Source organism: Pantherophis guttatus, chromosome 16 (genome assembly GCF_059756535.1).
Source record: "Pantherophis guttatus breed Tessera chromosome 16, ASM5975653v1, whole genome shotgun sequence".
NCBI lineage: Eukaryota > Metazoa > Chordata > Lepidosauria > Squamata > Colubridae > Pantherophis > Pantherophis guttatus.
In genome coordinates, this window is record NC_142078.1 from 19,435,763 (window position 1) to 19,452,406 (window position 16,644).

The 16,644-nt window shown below is 46.7% G+C and overlaps 1 protein-coding gene across 3 annotated transcripts in view; it reads right to left on the reverse strand.

The window, feature by feature from the left end:
- The window catches only part of PKN3 (protein kinase N3), a 31,159-nt gene that overhangs the window by 12,715 nt on the left and 1,800 nt on the right, over nt 1-16,644 (reverse strand). For 2 of the 3 annotated variants that reach the window (XR_004594440.3, XR_004594439.3), the window contains exons 2-22: nt 15,557-15,806; nt 15,026-15,177; nt 14,637-14,745; nt 13,986-14,140; nt 12,991-13,177; nt 10,867-11,058; nt 10,120-10,229; nt 9,150-9,293; nt 8,668-8,743; nt 7,853-8,036; nt 7,255-7,366; nt 6,840-6,898; nt 6,235-6,301; nt 5,671-5,762; nt 5,039-5,215; nt 4,755-4,817; nt 3,994-4,070; nt 3,744-3,886; nt 3,376-3,483; nt 3,198-3,278; nt 1,147-2,061 (exon numbers count right to left, since the gene is read on the reverse strand). Coding sequence is in view for 1 of the 3 variants with exons in the window: in XM_034436154.3 (XP_034292045.1) it covers nt 1,849-2,061; nt 3,198-3,278; nt 3,376-3,483; nt 3,744-3,886; nt 3,994-4,070; nt 4,755-4,817; nt 5,039-5,215; nt 5,671-5,762; nt 6,235-6,301; nt 6,840-6,898; nt 7,255-7,366; nt 7,853-8,036; nt 8,668-8,743; nt 9,150-9,293; nt 10,120-10,229; nt 10,867-11,058; nt 12,991-13,177; nt 13,986-14,140; nt 14,637-14,745; nt 15,026-15,177; nt 15,557-15,806 (2,751 nt within the window). In the remaining 2 variants the exon portion in view is untranslated. Of the gene's footprint in view, nt 1-254; nt 2,062-3,197; nt 3,279-3,375; nt 3,484-3,743; nt 3,887-3,993; nt 4,071-4,754; nt 4,818-5,038; nt 5,216-5,670; nt 5,763-6,234; nt 6,302-6,839; nt 6,899-7,254; nt 7,367-7,852; nt 8,037-8,667; nt 8,744-9,149; nt 9,294-10,119; nt 10,230-10,866; nt 11,059-12,990; nt 13,178-13,985; nt 14,141-14,636; nt 14,746-15,025; nt 15,178-15,556; nt 15,807-16,644 lie in introns of those variants that run through there. The other variant, XM_034436154.3, reaches the window with a different exon arrangement.

The following is a 16,644-nucleotide window of genomic DNA, read 5'->3' on the forward strand; positions in this document are numbered from 1 at the left end:
TAAACATGGGCGGGGCCTGAGCCAGTCATTTTCCCACGTCCAATTTTGTTCCTTAACAAAACAAAAATGTTGGTGAAAAGAAAAAGGGGCTCTTCAGTATCTTGTACTACGGTTCCTATCATCCACATCAGGACTGGAGATACCAGGTAGCCCAGGACATGGATTGGCAACTGGGGGGGAAAAAAACTTTCCTGCCTCTTGCAGACGCTCAATCACGCTAGCAGGATTTCCCCATTTTAGAAAACATGCCCTTCTTTCTTATTGAAATGAGTTTAATTTTAAATTAATTCAATCACAGTGAATGACCGAAAGGCGAGACGCATTTTGCATCGAGTTTCCTCTCTTCTCTCTCCCGTCCCTCCCTCTGAACAGGAGGGCACTTGCATCCCATTCCTGATGTGGAGAGGAAAGAAAAAATACAATTCTCATAAATTCACTCTATCACCCCCAAAAGTGACATCTCCGGAGGCGAAGCAGACAGGGAAACTGAGGCAGCTGAGGCCTGACGGAGGGACCGTCTTGAAAGAGAGGCATTGTGCGCCCTGGGCTGAGTCCGGGAACAAGGAAAAGGGCTGTCTTTGTTTCCAAAGCCATAGGAAGAACAGAAACTCACTTTGTTCACAACCAACACTGGACATCTCTTGCAGTCGTCTGCGGGAGGATAGAGTTCGAATTCCACGCCAATCGGAGCGTGCGTTCTGCCTGCCGATCATTCCGCCTCCTGCCTAACCGGAGGTCCCATATGGATAGAAACAGCTTGGCCAGATGTGCAGAGTTTCCAGCTGTGGGACCCAACGGGATGGGGGAGCAGATTTCCCCCCTCCAGGGCTGGGGGTTGCAGGCGAGGCCAAGAGATCCGAGTGGGTCAAATACTTCATCTTTTAAATCGTAAAGTCTCCAAACTTGACCATTTTTAAGACTTGTGGACGGGGAATTCTGGGAGTCTTAAAAGTGGCCAAGATGGGAGACCTCTGCTTTAGGTCAGTATTTCTCAACCTGGACAACTTTAAAATGGGTGGATTTCAACTCCCAGAATTCCCAAAGCAGTCTGGGGGGAATTCTGGGAGTTGAGGCCCACCCATCTTAAAGTTGTCAAGCTTGAGAAAGATCTACTTAGTGCAAACTACACCTTACTATATCCCCTACCTTTTTTGAGAGCCAGGTTCCTTCCTTCGTCCGGTCGGAGTCGACTCATCGCAAAATGCAGACAAGAAACAATCATAGTTTCATTCATACACGTCTAAAAATGGTATTAGGTTTTCCTTGGAGGGTTCTGGGCCCGCTAGAAAGCATCTTTGAAGGGCTGGAGAAGAGACGAGGTTCCCAAACACACAGCTATCGTCCTCGTCCTGCTTTTTGGATGCTCCATCTTGTCTTGATGGAGGAGGCCAAGCGAAACAGTCCTGGAATGGACCGTTGGTTTCTTAAGTCTACTGGATCCTACAGCAAAACGTTTGGAGGGGGACTTGATGGATTTTCAGAGCAAACCCCAAATGGCAGGACTGACGTTTGCATGCACAGCTTTTATCAGCCTTCCAGAAGGCTGTAAATAAAGTCACAATTCCTTCTCAAGACTCACAACCTATCCGGCATAAAATCTCTATAAATTGTTGGCCCCGTCCCCAACAATTCAGAATTAGTGGGGAACCGATGGAAGTTGACCAGTTCTTAGATGGTTCTTGCGGCCAGAGTCAGAGGATTAAAAAATTGTGCCTGGACAAATGTAAAAGAAATAATGCTTGGAAATGTCGGTTTCCACAAACTGTGATCTGTTAAAGCTTGTCTTGAGCAGCAGCTGAGAGGGGGTGGGTGGGATCTTTAGCAGCAGTGCAGGGATCAGGTCCAAACTCAGACATCCAGGAGGTGTTTGGAAAGGAAGTCGAAATCCTTGAACCTGGCTTGTTCCTTGACGGAGAGAGGGGGGGCGTCATCCGGAGGTGTGAGGACTGGCTTTTGAGACGTGAACTCCTTGTCAAAGTTGCTGACGTCAGTGGCACTTTTGAGGATGGGCACCAAAGGTGGTTTGAGCTTCCGTGAAAACAGAGCAGCCCAATTTATCTCCTGGGGGGGGAAAAAGAGAGAGAGAGAAAAAACAGAAGTCAAAAAATGGCCCAAACATTCAAATTGCTTAACTTCGGGAGTCATAATCACCATAGGATCTGGCAGCACAAAATTACAGTACAGGTAGTCCTTGACTTACATCCATTGGTGACCATTCCAAGTTACAATGGCACTGTAAAAAAGTGACTTATGACCACTCCTTACAAGAGTGAAGAATGCAGCATTCCCGCAATCATGTCATCAGAATTTGGGTGGTTGACAATTACAATAGCACTTAGGACTTATATACCCCTAAACAGTGCTTTAGAGTTAGCCTGTTACCCCCAACAACCTGGGTCCTCATTTTATTGACCACCTAAGGATGGAAGGCTGAGTCAACCTTGAGCTGGTCAGGATCGAACTGCTGGCAGTGGGGAGAGTTAAACTGCAATACTACATTCTAACCACTGCGCCACCAAGATTCTTAAAGCTTCCATACATCCATATACATTTAATATAAAAATATATCAAAGGTATTCTGAGCTAGGCTTCCTTAGAAAGCATGAAGCAAAAGTCTTAATCCCGGTAAAACCTCTTTTATTAACACGACTGTGAATTCCGTTCATTCACAGTCAACGAGGCTTTGGCAAACAGTCTTTCAGAGGAGAGTTTATCAACCCCCACCATATCTCCCTTGGAATGCTGCCAGAGAACCAATTTCCAAAGGCAGGGCAAGGCCAAACTTGGCACAGAGTCTATTAAGAGTCATGAACAGAACTTTCCAATCTTGAAACGAGATGAGCTAATTGCTTCCTGCAAAAACCCACATCCTGTTCGCTCCTCTTTTATGTCCTCTGGGAGGGGCCAATCATCTCCAATCCTCCAGTCCATCAAAAGAAGAGGCAATTTAAAAACAAAGGCAAAACGATGAAATTATGGCATGCAGGAAGATAGAAAGAGGGCTTGCAAAGGCCTTTTGAAGAACAAGAGAGCAAACATTGCTATGCAGACTAAATTGAGGTCTTTTCCTTTCTTTTTTAATCTCTTGTACTGCATTTCTTCAGCTCACCACTTCTGGCTCCTTTTGGGGCTCAGTTTAAGTCTTGATTCAAGAGATCGGAAACGCAAAGAAGAGGGAGTTGGGTGGACCATCGTACCTTGAAAAAAGGATGAATTTTGATCTCCTCGGCGTCTTTTGCTCCTGCTCCGAGACGTCGCTCGGGACACTTTTGGAGAAGCTGATGAGAAAAATGAAGAAAAACAGAAAAATGGGACTGGGTTCCAATCCAGCCCAAAACTTTACTGTGGGACCCCACCACGAATCCACAACGCTACCTTGTGCATAAGCGAAGTGCTGAGCTCGGAGAGGAATCGCGGGAAATGGGCTTCTTCACTGATGATGCTATCGAACATCTCTTCTTCGTTGTCACCGGGGAACGGAGACTTGGAAGGAAAGAATTTGGAACCGTTTTAATCCTTGGGTACCCTTTTTTTCCAAGGGGGGAGGGAGGATTTCAAAACAGCCTCCTCTCCACACAACAACCCTATGAGGTAGGCTGGCCCAAAGTCACCAACTCTTGCCGAAGAGGAATTCAACCAAGAAGCCCTGCTTGGTTAGTTTGAAATAATTAATTTTAATAAGTAATTAAGTTAGCGCCGTCCCTCTTGATGCTTGAGAAGACTTGATGAGGTTACCAGCTCACCTCTCCCACGAGCATCTCAAAAATAAGCACACCGAGACCCCACCAGTCCACTGCCCGGGTGTAGGATGGATCCGTCAAAATTTCCGGAGCCAGGAATTCTGGGGTGCCACAGAAGGTGCTTGTCCGGTCTCCAAAACCTACACCTTTGAAGCGGGATAAACGAGAGTTGAAAAACCTGTCACTGGATTGCAAATACTCCCAGCTATCCCACCCTCTGCCCTGCCAAGCAAAGCTCTTTCTTTGCTCTCACCTTCTTTGCAAAGCCCAAAGTCCCCAATCTTCACAAATCCTTCAGCGTCTAGGAGCAAGTTATCCATTTTCAAATCTCTGCAGAAGGAGCAGCAGGGAAAATGGAGGTGAAAGGGAGAAAGGGAAGACTCGCCGTATTAAGGAGACAGAGAGCCAACTTGGTGTAATGATTGAGGTGCTGGTCTAGAAACCAGGCGACAGTGAGTTCTAGTCCCGCACTAGGTATGAAAGCTGGTTACGTGTCAGACCTGCCACCAGTTAAACTTCTGCACAGAAGCTATCCTTGGCTCCATTTGTTGAGAAAGGCATAGTTTTATTAGAAGCCAAGTGTACTGCAGTAATGCAAAGCCAGAACTGAGAATCGTGCGCCAAAAATCCTAAGTCCCACTTTTCCCTGCTTTAACTGCCTCCCATCGCGGACCCCCGGATGACCAATCAGGTTCAAGCAAGATGTTTTCAGAACGGTCACTTCAATTGCAGGTTGGTGTGCAGCTGCTCTGTTCTCCCAGCCGGGTGACTTTGAAGCAGCATCTCAGGGAGGAACAGCGCCGTTACTTTCGCTTTCCCCCAAGCATTTCCCCTCCCATTCACTCTCCCCTGAGATCATGGCAGCCTCTCACTGCATGGTAGCGAAGTACAAGCAAGAGTAAGGTGGCAGCTGACACTAGGTGACTTTGGGCCAATCCCCAGGAGATGGTGAGTTCTAGTCCCGCCTAAGGCACGAAAGCCAGCAATTCTATTCTTGCGTTTCAGATGTTTTACCTGTAAATGATGGTCTTTTCATGTAAGAACTGAAGTCCTAAGACAACACAGGCAGAGCAGAACCTTTAAAATGATTGAACAGGGAAGGGAAGGGGATCAAACACACAGCATAGTTAAGGGTACAAAATTAGTCCTCTGCTTAGGACGGAGGCACCTAACGAATATTTGAAGTTAACAACAGTGCTGGTATAGGCTCTCCCGCTTGAACAGGGGGCTGGACAAGATGACCTACAATTTCCTTTCCAACTCTTTTATTCTATGTTCTGTAATTTTCATCTGCTCACCGAGCTGTATCTTCAGAGAAATTGTTGAAGCTGATGTGCATCATGAGGTCCCCGCCAGGAGCGTAATCCATCAGAAAACATACGTGACTCGAAGTCTGGAAACAGGCAAACATGTTGACCAGGAAGGGATGACCGGAAGAATTGATGACTTCAAAAATACGTTTCTCACAATACAAGCTGCCAGAGATAAAAAAATGTTGAGGAAACATCAAAAGACAATAAAGATATCCTTTGTTCCTGTAAGTATATTTTCCCCTTCACTTTCCCCTTTCTTTCACTTTCACAAGGACTAGCACCTTTCCTAAAAGGGCTTTTAATTTATTTTTTAAATGATTTGTTATTTGTTTTGGTTGTGTTGTGTTTTTGACTTTGCACACAGCCCAGAGTCCCATGACTAGGGATTCGAACCACTGAACTGCCGACCTTCTGATCAACAAGCTCAGCGTCTTAGCCACTGAGCCACCATGTCCTTATTCGAGCTAACTATGGGGAGACCCGGATTCGAGTCTACCACCAACCCGACAGACTTTGTCGTCTGTTTTTCCCATCTGGCCCAGCTGACAAGAAGCCCTCAGGGCTCCTTCCGGGAGGAGAAACCAAATGCAAACCCTACAAGCCAAGCAACCGTTCACCTTTCGAGGTCATCCCGGCTGATTATCTCCTGCTTCTTCAGGGCTTTGATGGCGAAGAGCTTCTGGGTGGCCTTGTGACGGGCGAGCAAGACCTAGAAATAAGCATCCAATCCTCTTGGGAACAGGCCAGAATCAAACCCAGTTTCCCCCCCCACCCCCCACCCCCTCCCAGCAGCTTTGCACCTGCCCCACGAACACTGAAAGGACCGAATCGTTTTTTTAATGAAAAAATACTTCACATCAACTCTTGTCTGCTCACTGTACGGGTAGTCCTTGACTTACAACCCTTCATTTAGCGACAGTTCGAAGTTAAAACAGCACACCCCCCCCCCCAAAGAAAAAGGCAGCTTGCAACCAGTTCTTGCATTTATACGACTATCTATCACAACATTCCCACGTGATCAAACTTCAGACACCTGGCAAGGGACTCATCAATCGGTCCTCGCACTTATGACCGTTTCAGCCCGCCCCGTGATCAAAATTGGGGTGGGTGTTTACGATGGTTGCAGCATCCCAGGGTCACGTGATCTCTCTTTTTATGGCCCTACTTCAGGTTTACTCTACCTTTCCAAAATGGCCCCTCCCAAGCACCGCCATACAACAGAAGTCTTCAAGCCGCAGAGTGGTCCTCCTGGGAAGGAATGTTATATTATATTATTTGATTCTTTTTTATTAGTTTTATTGTTTTAAATGAGGTTTTACATTCTGTAAGCCGCCTTAAATTGCCATGTGCGAATAGGCAGCAATATAAATTAATGAATGAAAGAAAGAAAGAAAGAACGAAAGAAAGAAAGAAAAAAGAAAGGATGGAGGGAAGGAAGGAAGGAAAGAAAGAGAAAGAAAAAGAAAGAAAAAAAGAAGGAAAGACACGCAAAGTCAGCAGGGAAGGTAGATTAACCCTGCAATCCTGTTAGTAATTTAAAAACTGCAGTGATTCAGTTAACAACTGGGGCAAGAAAGGTTGTTGAATGGGGCAAACCTCCCTTAACAACGGTCTCACTTAGCAACAGAAACGTTGGGCTCATTTGTAGCTGAGGAGTACCTGGACCCATCATCCCTACCCAGGCAGCAGACGGATGCTCCCACCCACCAGCAGGGAGGCACCGACTGCAGCAAAGGAGGTTTAAAGCACCTGCCAGAAACCTGGTTAATCACGTTTTGGTTCGTACCTGATGCTGGTTTGTTGCAAGTTGCCTGTTTTTCCATGGAGGAGGCGAGCCTTCTGGTCCTATAAACAGAACACAGGGAAGGAGAGGAGACCACTGGGTGATCAACCAACTTTGGGCCAGTCAGCAAAAGATGGGAAGTTCTACTCCAGCCTTAGGCGTGAAAGCCAGCTGGGTGACTTGGGGCCAGTCCCTCTCTTCCAGCCCAACCCACACCCACAGGGCTATTGTTGTGGGGAAAATAGGAGGAGGAAGGTTTATTAGATATGTTCACCCCCTTGAGTTATTTATAAAAATAATAAAATAATAAAAACAAACAAACAAATTTATACCTTTAGGTACTCAGAATCTACAACTTCCCCAACAGAACCCAAAAGTCACCTGGACCAAAGAACAAACTGAACTAAGCGGGACTTACCGCCGGATCTGTTGGAGACGCGACGGTTTCCTTGCGTGAAAGAGGCAGAAAGAGGCGGGGGGGCTTAGGGGGCGGCTGATTTCCCCGGATCAGCTTCACCGGAGGGGAAGTGCTGAATGTGGAAGAGAGATTGTTTCTTTTTACATTTTTAAACTCTCCTTTTCTCTCCAAATGCCTAAATCAGCCTTGTCCGCCTAACACAGGCAGTCCTCAACTTACATTGGTTCAGCGACCGTTCAGAGTTACAACGGCCCTGAAAAAAGTGTTTTACAACCGGTCCTCGCACGTACAACCCTCCACGATCACATGATCAAAATTTGGGCTCTTGGCAACTGGCATGTACTTATGACAGTTGCATCGTGATCTTGGGGTTGCGAATTCAACGAGGGAGGGGGGATTTGCTTAGCGACTTTACGATTCGCTTAATAGCTGCCGTGTGATTTGTCTGGCAAAAATGGTCCTAACGTTGGGTGAGACTCACTTAACAGCCGCCTTGCTTAGCAATGGAAGTTCTGGTCGTAAGTCGAGGAATACCTGCCTTCCATTCCTTGATCACCCACCAATGGATCGAACAAACTGGATTCCAAATTGGGCTCACCTGGACCCCAAAGGCCCCGGGCTGTCCTCAGCAGCAGCTGCAGAAGCAACATCTGGTCGCAGAGACCCTTGGAAAGGGGGGCTCGAAGCATTCAAGGAACTGCAAGGGGGCAGAAGGCTCATCATCAAACGTCCCCAGGTGGCAATGTTGACGTTCATCTGAGAAGCTCGGAGAAACTCTTTCCCTGCAGGGAAGGACACCAAAGCCAGTGATGCTCAACCGGTGGTCTGGGTGGGCCTTCCTGGCGGCCGGCCACCCTCCTGACCATCCTTGATTCTGGATGTCCAGCATTCCTCCTCAAAACTCAATCTGAGTTCTGATGGACAACAAAGAAGTAGAAGGTCTCCTGCCTTGACCTCTGAGGTCTCTTCCAGACCTAAGAGTTTATGTTCTAGCTCTGTGATGATGAACCTATGACACGCGTGCCGGAAGTGGCACACAGAGCCATCTCTCCGGGCATGCCAGCCGTCGCCCGTTGCTCTTCCAGGTTCCAGCCAGGTGGTCTTCTCGCGCGCAGGAGCATCAGAAACTGGGAGAGCAACTCCCATGTGGGTGCTGGGAAGCTGAGCTTCCGGTTTCTGCTGCTCCCGCGCGTGCGCGCTGGGGAGCTGCTCTTCCCGTTTACGGTGCGTGTGTGTGCAAACTTCCTTTTCGGCACTCGGTACTGAAAAGGTTTGGCAACACTGTTCTAGCTTCTAAGAGCTGTTCAGCTGTCCATGATGGTCATCGGATGATGCAATGGAAGTTCTGAATGCGGGGGAAAATATTGGCATCAATTATCTTCATCCGTAATTCCGTCAGGAGCCTCTCTTTACCTTTCTGTTTGGGGAAAATGCGCTTTTGGCGTTGCAGCTTGGCATGGGTCTCAACGACCGGCTGGCTGAATGTCACCTATGGAGGAAGGAAGAACAATGGCTGTGAATTAAGCAACTTCAAGACTTGTGGACTTCAACGTTGCTAAGCAAGGTGGTTGTTAAACGAATCAGGCTTGATTTTACAATCATTTTGCCACAAGGATTGAACAAATCAGTGCAGTTGTTACGTGAATCACATCGAGTTTCCCTTCCCGATTTTGCTGGAAGCCAGCTGGGAAGGTCACAAAGGGGAATCACATGACCTCAGGATGCTAAAACCACCATAAATTTATGCCAGTTGCCAATCGCTCGAATTTTTGTAACATGATCTTGGAAATGCTGCGCTGGGCGCAAGTATGAGGACTGGTTCTAAGTCAGTTGTAACTCTGACTGAATGGTGGTTAAGTCAGGGACTACCTGTAAAAGAGGAAAGCACCCCTCACCTCTAGGAAGAGCGTCCCTCGGGGTTCGAGGGAAACCGCCATGGGGTGCCTGGCGTTGTCCAGGAAGCCATCCAGGCGCAGAAATGCCACCCCGCAGAGTTGGCGCCAGTCGTGCCAATAGACGGAGATCTCCAGCTCCCGAGACTGCAGGGTGAAGGGAAGAGAGATCAGGAAAAGCTCAAAAAAAGGGATCCCTTTCTCTGATTTTCCAAGTGTCAACATGGCGTCTGATCTGCTCGTTGCGGTAATGGTGGCAGGGGATTAGCAGTTTGGGGGTTGGCTGGGGATGTTGGTTTCTAGTCCAGCCTTAACCTTCAGGACCGCAAGGTGACGTTGAGCCAGCCCCTTCCCCTTTAGGGGCAAATCCCTCCATACCTTAACAACGTGTGACTTAACAACTCTCTTGCTTATCAACGGAAATGCTCTGTCTTACACATCGGCAACAAAAACCAGAACACAAAATACAATCTGGGAGGATAAGACCTCGTAGACGACCCTCACTCTGTCAAGGACCCAGGAGTACTCATTTCAAACGATCTAAGCGCCGGAGCTCATTGTAACAGCATTGCCAAAAAGGCATTAAAAGTTGTTAACCTAATCTTGCGTAGCTTCTTCTCCGGTAACATTGTACTGCAAACCAGGGCATACAAAACCTTTGCCAGACCAATTCTCGAATACAGCTCATCAGTCTGGAATCCACACTGTATAATGGACATTAATACAATTGAGCGGGTCCAGAGGTATTTCACGAGAAGACTCCTCCACTCCTCTGCTCGCAACAGAATCCCTTATGGCACCTGACTTGTGTGTCTAATCACACTTGGCCAATAAAGAATTCTATTATTATTATTATTTTTTCTAAAATTGGACTGCTTGTATATATGCTGTGTCTTTGTTCTAAAGCCGATTTGTAGTTCGTTTCCTCCTCTGGCAAGTAAGGCATTCTGAGGAGGAGGAAATGCAGACTTACCCTCTCCAACTCGACCGTGAAACTCTGGTTCCAAGATTGCCTGCTAACCGGGCCCCAGTTGGTCTGACCCGCAACCTTGTTGTCGACTTTGAGAACTGCAAGGACTTCTCCTGCCGAAGGAAGAAAGAAGAACCAGGGGTGACATCAGATCTTTGGGGTGCCGTGTCTTCTCGGGAAGAGCCTGTGCCAAGGCCCCCTAGCGGTGGCAGGCAGTCCTCACTTAGAGACCATTGGCATTTATTTAATGACAGCTTTGAAGTTTCAATGGCAGTGGAAAAAAGTGACTTAGGACCCAGTTTTCACACAGCTGCTGCAGCTCTCCCGCGATCAAAATTCAGAGGCTTGGCAACTGGCATGTACTTATGACGGTTGCGGCCCTCCCGGGCTCACGTCATCCCCGTTTGCGACCTCCTAACAAGCAAAGTCAATGAAAAGCCAGAGTCGCTTAACACGACGGGTTGCTAAGTTCGCAACTGCAGTGATTCACATAACGACTGTGGCAGGAAAGGTCGAATCTTTGCTTAGCCACAGAAGTTTTGGGCTCAATGGTGGTCGTAAGTCGAGGACTACCTGTACGTTGAGTTCATTCAGGGACTAGAAAGCTGTTTTAAAATAAAATTAGAACAACAGATTATAGGGTATCTCTTTATTACCCACGTCCCTGTCGTAAGAGTGGTTCCCTATCACTTTTATTTGGATAATAAATCTGATTTGGCTCTATCGGCTGTGAGGGTCTTCAACACTCACTGCTGAGTTCCTCCTGGCGAAGGAGCTTTCCTGCAGACCCCCGGCCAGGGATGTTGACCCCAACCCACGTCCGACTCAAGAGCTTGAAGTCCCCGGGGCTCGTGGAAACCGGCAAGGAAGTGGCCACACGGGAACGGCCCGAGATCTTCTCCAGGAGGTCTTCACAGCCGACCAAACGGACCTGAAGTCTACCTGCAAGCCAAAGAGAAGAACCGCAAAGGGTGGGACAACTGTAGCCAAAGGGATACAATTCAAGTTCATAGAACATAGAAGCTTAGGGCTGGAAGGGACCTCGGAGGTCTTCTAGTCTAACCACCTGCTCAAGGTGTTTTATAAATTGGGTGTTTTAAATTTGTTTTCGGCCAAAATATTTAATAATTTTAATGGACTTTTAATGTTTGTATTATCTGTATTTTAGCTTGGCTGTTCACCGCCCTGAGTCCTCCGGGAGTAGGGCGGTATAGAAATTTGGTAAATAAATAAATAAGGCAGGAGATCTTATACCATCCCGGTCAAAGGACTCTATTTTTGAAAACCTCCAGTGACAGTTTGAGGTCTCAGACTTAACTTTCCATGACGCCGCTGCAGATATGCCGCAGGTTGTAAGGGAAAAAAAAGGTTCAAAATATATATGGTAGTTTGAATGAGAAAATTGCCAGAATAATTCAGAATGGAAAATCCAGATGAATTAGCCAGTAGATCTAAAAGAAATCGGATTTTATCTCTCTGGGATTGGACAAAGATGTTGGTTCTTTGACTAATCTGATCCAGTTACAATACTCCGAAAACAATACTTCTGTTTATTTGGTGTACTGGGAAGTTTTTGTGGAAATTGGCAAACTTGTCTGCAGCTTTGTTGCCGTTTGACTTAGTGTTTATACATAAACACACACATACACAACCTCTAAGGATGAGTGAGATTACTTTGTTGTTAAACTAAACACAGTCAATCTGTTTAAAAATGCCACAACATTTTCCTTATCACATAAGAACATTCCTTGATTTTGTAAAAAAAAAAAATTGCTGTTAAGTCTAAAATGGAGAAACTTTCATGTAATAACGCTGGCCAGAGTCACTGTAGGGGAGGGGCGGTGTAGAAATTTGATAAAAGAAAAGGGGAAAAACGGGAAAAAGGAAAAAAAAAGAGAAAAGGGGGAAGGGGTATTGGAAGAGGAGGGGAAAAAAAAGGAAAGGGAAGAAAAGAGAAAGAGAAAGGGGGAAGGGGAGAGAGGAAGGAGAGGGAAAGGAAAGGGAGGGGAGGAGTGGTGTAGAAATGTGATAAAAGAAAAGGGAAAAAGGGGGAAGGGGATTGGAAGGGGAGGGAAAAAAAGGAAGGGGAAAGGAAGGAGAGAGAGAGAAAGAGAAGGAGAAAGAGGGAAGGAAAGGAAAGGATCAGTAAATGGATGAAAAGGAAAGAAAAGGAGGTAAATGGATGAAAAGGAAAGGAAAGGAAATTAAATAACAAAATCTGTATAGTATTCTTTGTTTCCAGTAATCTATGAATGCACAATTTTTATTGTCTTTTCATTTGCATGCAGACAAGCTCGAAAAGAAAATCATATTTAACGGGTTTGATGCCGGGGACTTTAATTAGTGCAGGCAAATTAAAAAAAAATTACATTTGAATCTTTATAGCTGCTGGAAAGTCGGGATGTGGTTAGAAAGGGAACGTCTTTATTCCTTTTTAAAATATCCAGGGTTTTGTAAGTCAAAGGATTGTTAAGACTTCATTGTGGCTGGGTTTTTTTTTTTTCCATACACAAAACTCCGGATTGGCACTTCCTCTCATTCAAAGTGATTTCCTCCCTCCCAGCCTGCTAATTGCATCCTACCATATGGGTATATCAAGGTTTGAATTCGCCGAATTGAAAGACACACACAAATGTTGAAATGAAATTAACAGAATGACAGAGTTGGAAGGGACCTTGGAGGTCTTCTAGTCCAACCCCCTGCTCAGGCAGAAATCCTTATCCTATCCTGGAGAAAGGGTTGCCCAATCTCTTCTTCAAAGCCTTCACTGATGACGTAAAACTATTTAACACTGCCGACAATGGGGAATTCTGGGAGTTGAAGTCCACAAGTCTTAAAGTTGCCAAGGTTGGAGACCCCTGGCTTAAAAGATACCTGTGAGAGCCGTGGGCCTGATCGAAGTCGGGGGCGACTGTTGGGCCCCAAGGGAGAAGGTGTCCCTTATCTCTTGCTTGATCAGCCCCCGTTTTGGGTCATCTGGAGAAAGTTGGCTCAGAAGATGCTCGAGAGCCAGTCGAAAGAGATCGATCTTCTGGGAGGATTCCTGCAGACAAGCCTGAGCCTAGAGCACAGTGTAAAACAGAGAGAGGGAAAAAAGGGTTAAAAGTTTGAAATAAGGGTAGTTCTGGACTTAAAAGTAAAAGGTAAAGGTTCCCCTCGCACATCTGTGCTAGTCGTTCCTGACTCTAGGGGGCGGTGCTCATCTCCTGTTTCAAAGCCGAAGAGCCAGCGCTGTCTGAAGACGTCTCCGTGGTCATGTGGCCGGCATGACTCAACGCCAAAGACCCACAGAACGCTGTTCCCTTCCCACCAAAGGTGGTCCCTATTTTTCTACTTGCATTTTTTACGTGCTTTCGAACTGCTAGGTTGGCAGAAGCTGGGACAAGTCACGGGAGCTCACCCCGTTACGCGGCACTCGGGATTCGAACCGCTGAACTGCCGACCTTTTGATCGACAAGCTCAGCGTCTTAGCCACTGAGCCACCGTGTTCCCGGACTTACAACCACAATTGAGCTCAAAAACTTCTGTTGCTAAGTGAGACATTTAGTAAGTGAGCTTTGCCCCGTTTTACGACCTTTCTTGCCACGGTCGTTAAGGGAATTTTAACATGCAAAATTCAGCGTGGATAATTCAAGTGTGAGATCTAGCAGGTTTTTTTCTTTAAGCCAGCAGTTTCCAGAAGTCTCTCTACAGTGCTGCAAATCTAGTGACTGTTTTTGCTGGGGGATCCTGGGAATTGTAATCCCACATATCCGGCGGAGGAAGCCCCCTTGAACTGCAGGCTTCACCCTCCACGGGGACTAGAAACATGCAGAGTCACCAACTCTGGTTGCAGAATCCGTTTGCTGCAGACGCAAAGCTCCGCTCACCTCTGCCAACATCTTCCTGTCCTGCACCCGCCGTCCGCCCAGGATCTTCACCACGTTTTTGGCTCCCTCAGCCACCGCCGCTTCAATCCGCAGGCGATGCCTCAGTTCTTCCAGACGCAGCTCCGGAAGCAAGGTGGGGCCCCTGCCTGCTACCTCTGCAGAGACGGAAGGGCACAATCAGGAGGAACCAGCAACAGCCGACAGACTGAGCGACCTTCTACCACTGGAAACAGGAACACAACCCCCCCACCGCCTGCATATAGGCTCCCTGCTGCTTTTCATGCACAGGACACGGGTTTTTTTTACTGATTTTTTTAGCAGAGAAAGGAAAACGAAGCAAGTGGCTAGTCCATATTGAGTACAAATAGGTAAAACAGGTTCTCGGGACCAGCAATGTGATTTTTTTTATCTGCAAGGGCAGGAGCTGATAAAGAGAACAGCTTCCCTCTTTGCTGGAGGACAGAACTGGGGGAAGATTACAAAATAACCACAGGGATGGCTTTTCCCTCGCCGGGTTTACCATCAGCAGTTGCCTGATTTCCGTTTGGAAAAACAGTGTCTATTTGTGGGTTCGTGGGGAGCGAGGGTTGTTGGGGTATCCAAGCGGTACCTGCTGTTTGCATGCCCACCGGTCGGGTTGAGGGTAATTACCTGGAGCACCCGTCGCCTGAGACAGCTTCAGCATCTCCATACGGATCTGCTCAATTTTCGTCTTGCTGTCCTGAAATGTTTGCTGAGCAGCTGCCAGGAGTTTCCGCTCCTGGAGGAGGAAGAGAGAATCCGAGGTGAGGAACATCAAGTGTTTAAGGTGTGAAAAATCAGGATCATACTTGAAGCCCCACTTAAGCTGATGTATTACTCATTACCCTAAACACAAGAATCCAGACAACGAATGGTCAGCGCCAAATTGGTGCTGTATAATCTGTGACTGGAACAGCGTCTTACCCACTGAGCCGCCCCGTCCCAATCACTGCCGTAAGGCAGCCTTAAGGGAAGAGGGGTGGGTTGGCCCTTTGATGGACAAAGGGGACCCCACTCACCTTTGCTGTGCTGGAATAGACCTGGAGCATCTTCTCGGCTCCCTGCTTTACTTTCAGCTCAATGTGAAGCTGTTTCTTCAAAGCCTCCAGCCTTTTTGAAATGTGGTTGGGGTCTTTTCCCCAAAGCTTGAGATCGGGTGGCCCGTTTGCATCTGGGGAGGACACAAAAGCCAATCTGACAAGAAGCAACTAAGCAGCAGCCCCTTGGGTAGCAGGGACAGGACCCGGATGGGAGACCACTCAGAAATTCTGAACTTGCATGCTTTAAGAGGTATGGACTTCAACTCCCAGAATCCCCCCAATAAGCATCCTTTAAGACTCCTAGAATTCCCCAATTGACAGGCTTTAAGATGGGTGAACTACAACTTCCAGAATCCCCCAGTTGGCATGATTTAGGAGGCATGGACTTCAATTCCCAGAATTCCCTAGCAAGGATACTTTAAAAGGCATGGACTACAATGCCCAACATTCCCCAGCCAGCATGCTCAAGATTCCCAGAATTCCCCAGCCCTGTGCACTTCCACATCCCACCTGATTGGCCACCGTCTCGCTCCCCGGTGACAATCCGAGCTTGGAGTGCTTGGAGCTGGCAATGCAACTGCTCCAACTTCCGGCTGGATGATTTCAGAGCCGTCTCCACGTGGACCAAATTCTTCTTGTCTTTGGTCGCCCTCCGCAAATTCTCAGCCCCTTCCTTGATTTTCAGCTCTTTCTGGATGGCCCGGCGGATGGATTCCTTTTGGGATTCCAGTTTCTGCTGGATCCCTGCTGGATCTGGGACCTTCAGCCGGTTGCACAAATATAAGGACAGATAACAAAAGGCAAAATTCAGAAAAAGAAATCAAAACACAAATAAACAACTTAAAACTTTACTGAATTGTTGTACGCTGCCTAGAGTCACTTTTAACGAGATGGGTGATGATTTAAAACAGGGGTCTCCAACCTTGGCGACTTTAAACCTAGAAGCTTAAAGTTGCCAAGGCTGGAGACCCCCGATTTAAAATATGACAGGAACAGGAATCAAAACAAACCCAAAACTTAAAAAGCAGAAACATGAATTGAAACACAAATATAAAATTTAAGAGGCAGAAATACGAAAAACAAACACAAAATGTAAACAGACAGACACAAACAGAAATCTCAAAGTGCAAAAACACCAATCGAAACACAAACTCAAAATTTAAGAAAAACAGATTAAACCTGAAAATTAATAATAAGATTATATCCTTTGGCTTCTCAGCTATTGCTGGAAACCTGACCATCTTTAGAGCACGTGTCCAGATTAATTCTGACAGAAAGAAGATTGTAATTTTTCAATTTTCGGAACTTTCTTGGATTCTGATCATTGGGTTCAAGAGTGCCATAAAGGGGCCGCATAGCAATGCCTGAATGGTGGGTTTAACATGTACAAAATCAGGTTATTATTTAGCAATTTGTTTTCCAAACCGCTGCCCAACCCTCGCTTTGAAAAAAGAGACAGAGCTGGGGTAAAATAACATTTCATTTCATCCAAACTGAAATTAAAATAGTCTTAACATAAACGCTCCATCTTCGGCTCTAAGAATGCTAATTTATTAGTGGCTTTATTGATGAAAGAAGTCAGCAAAGCACTTTGGTCT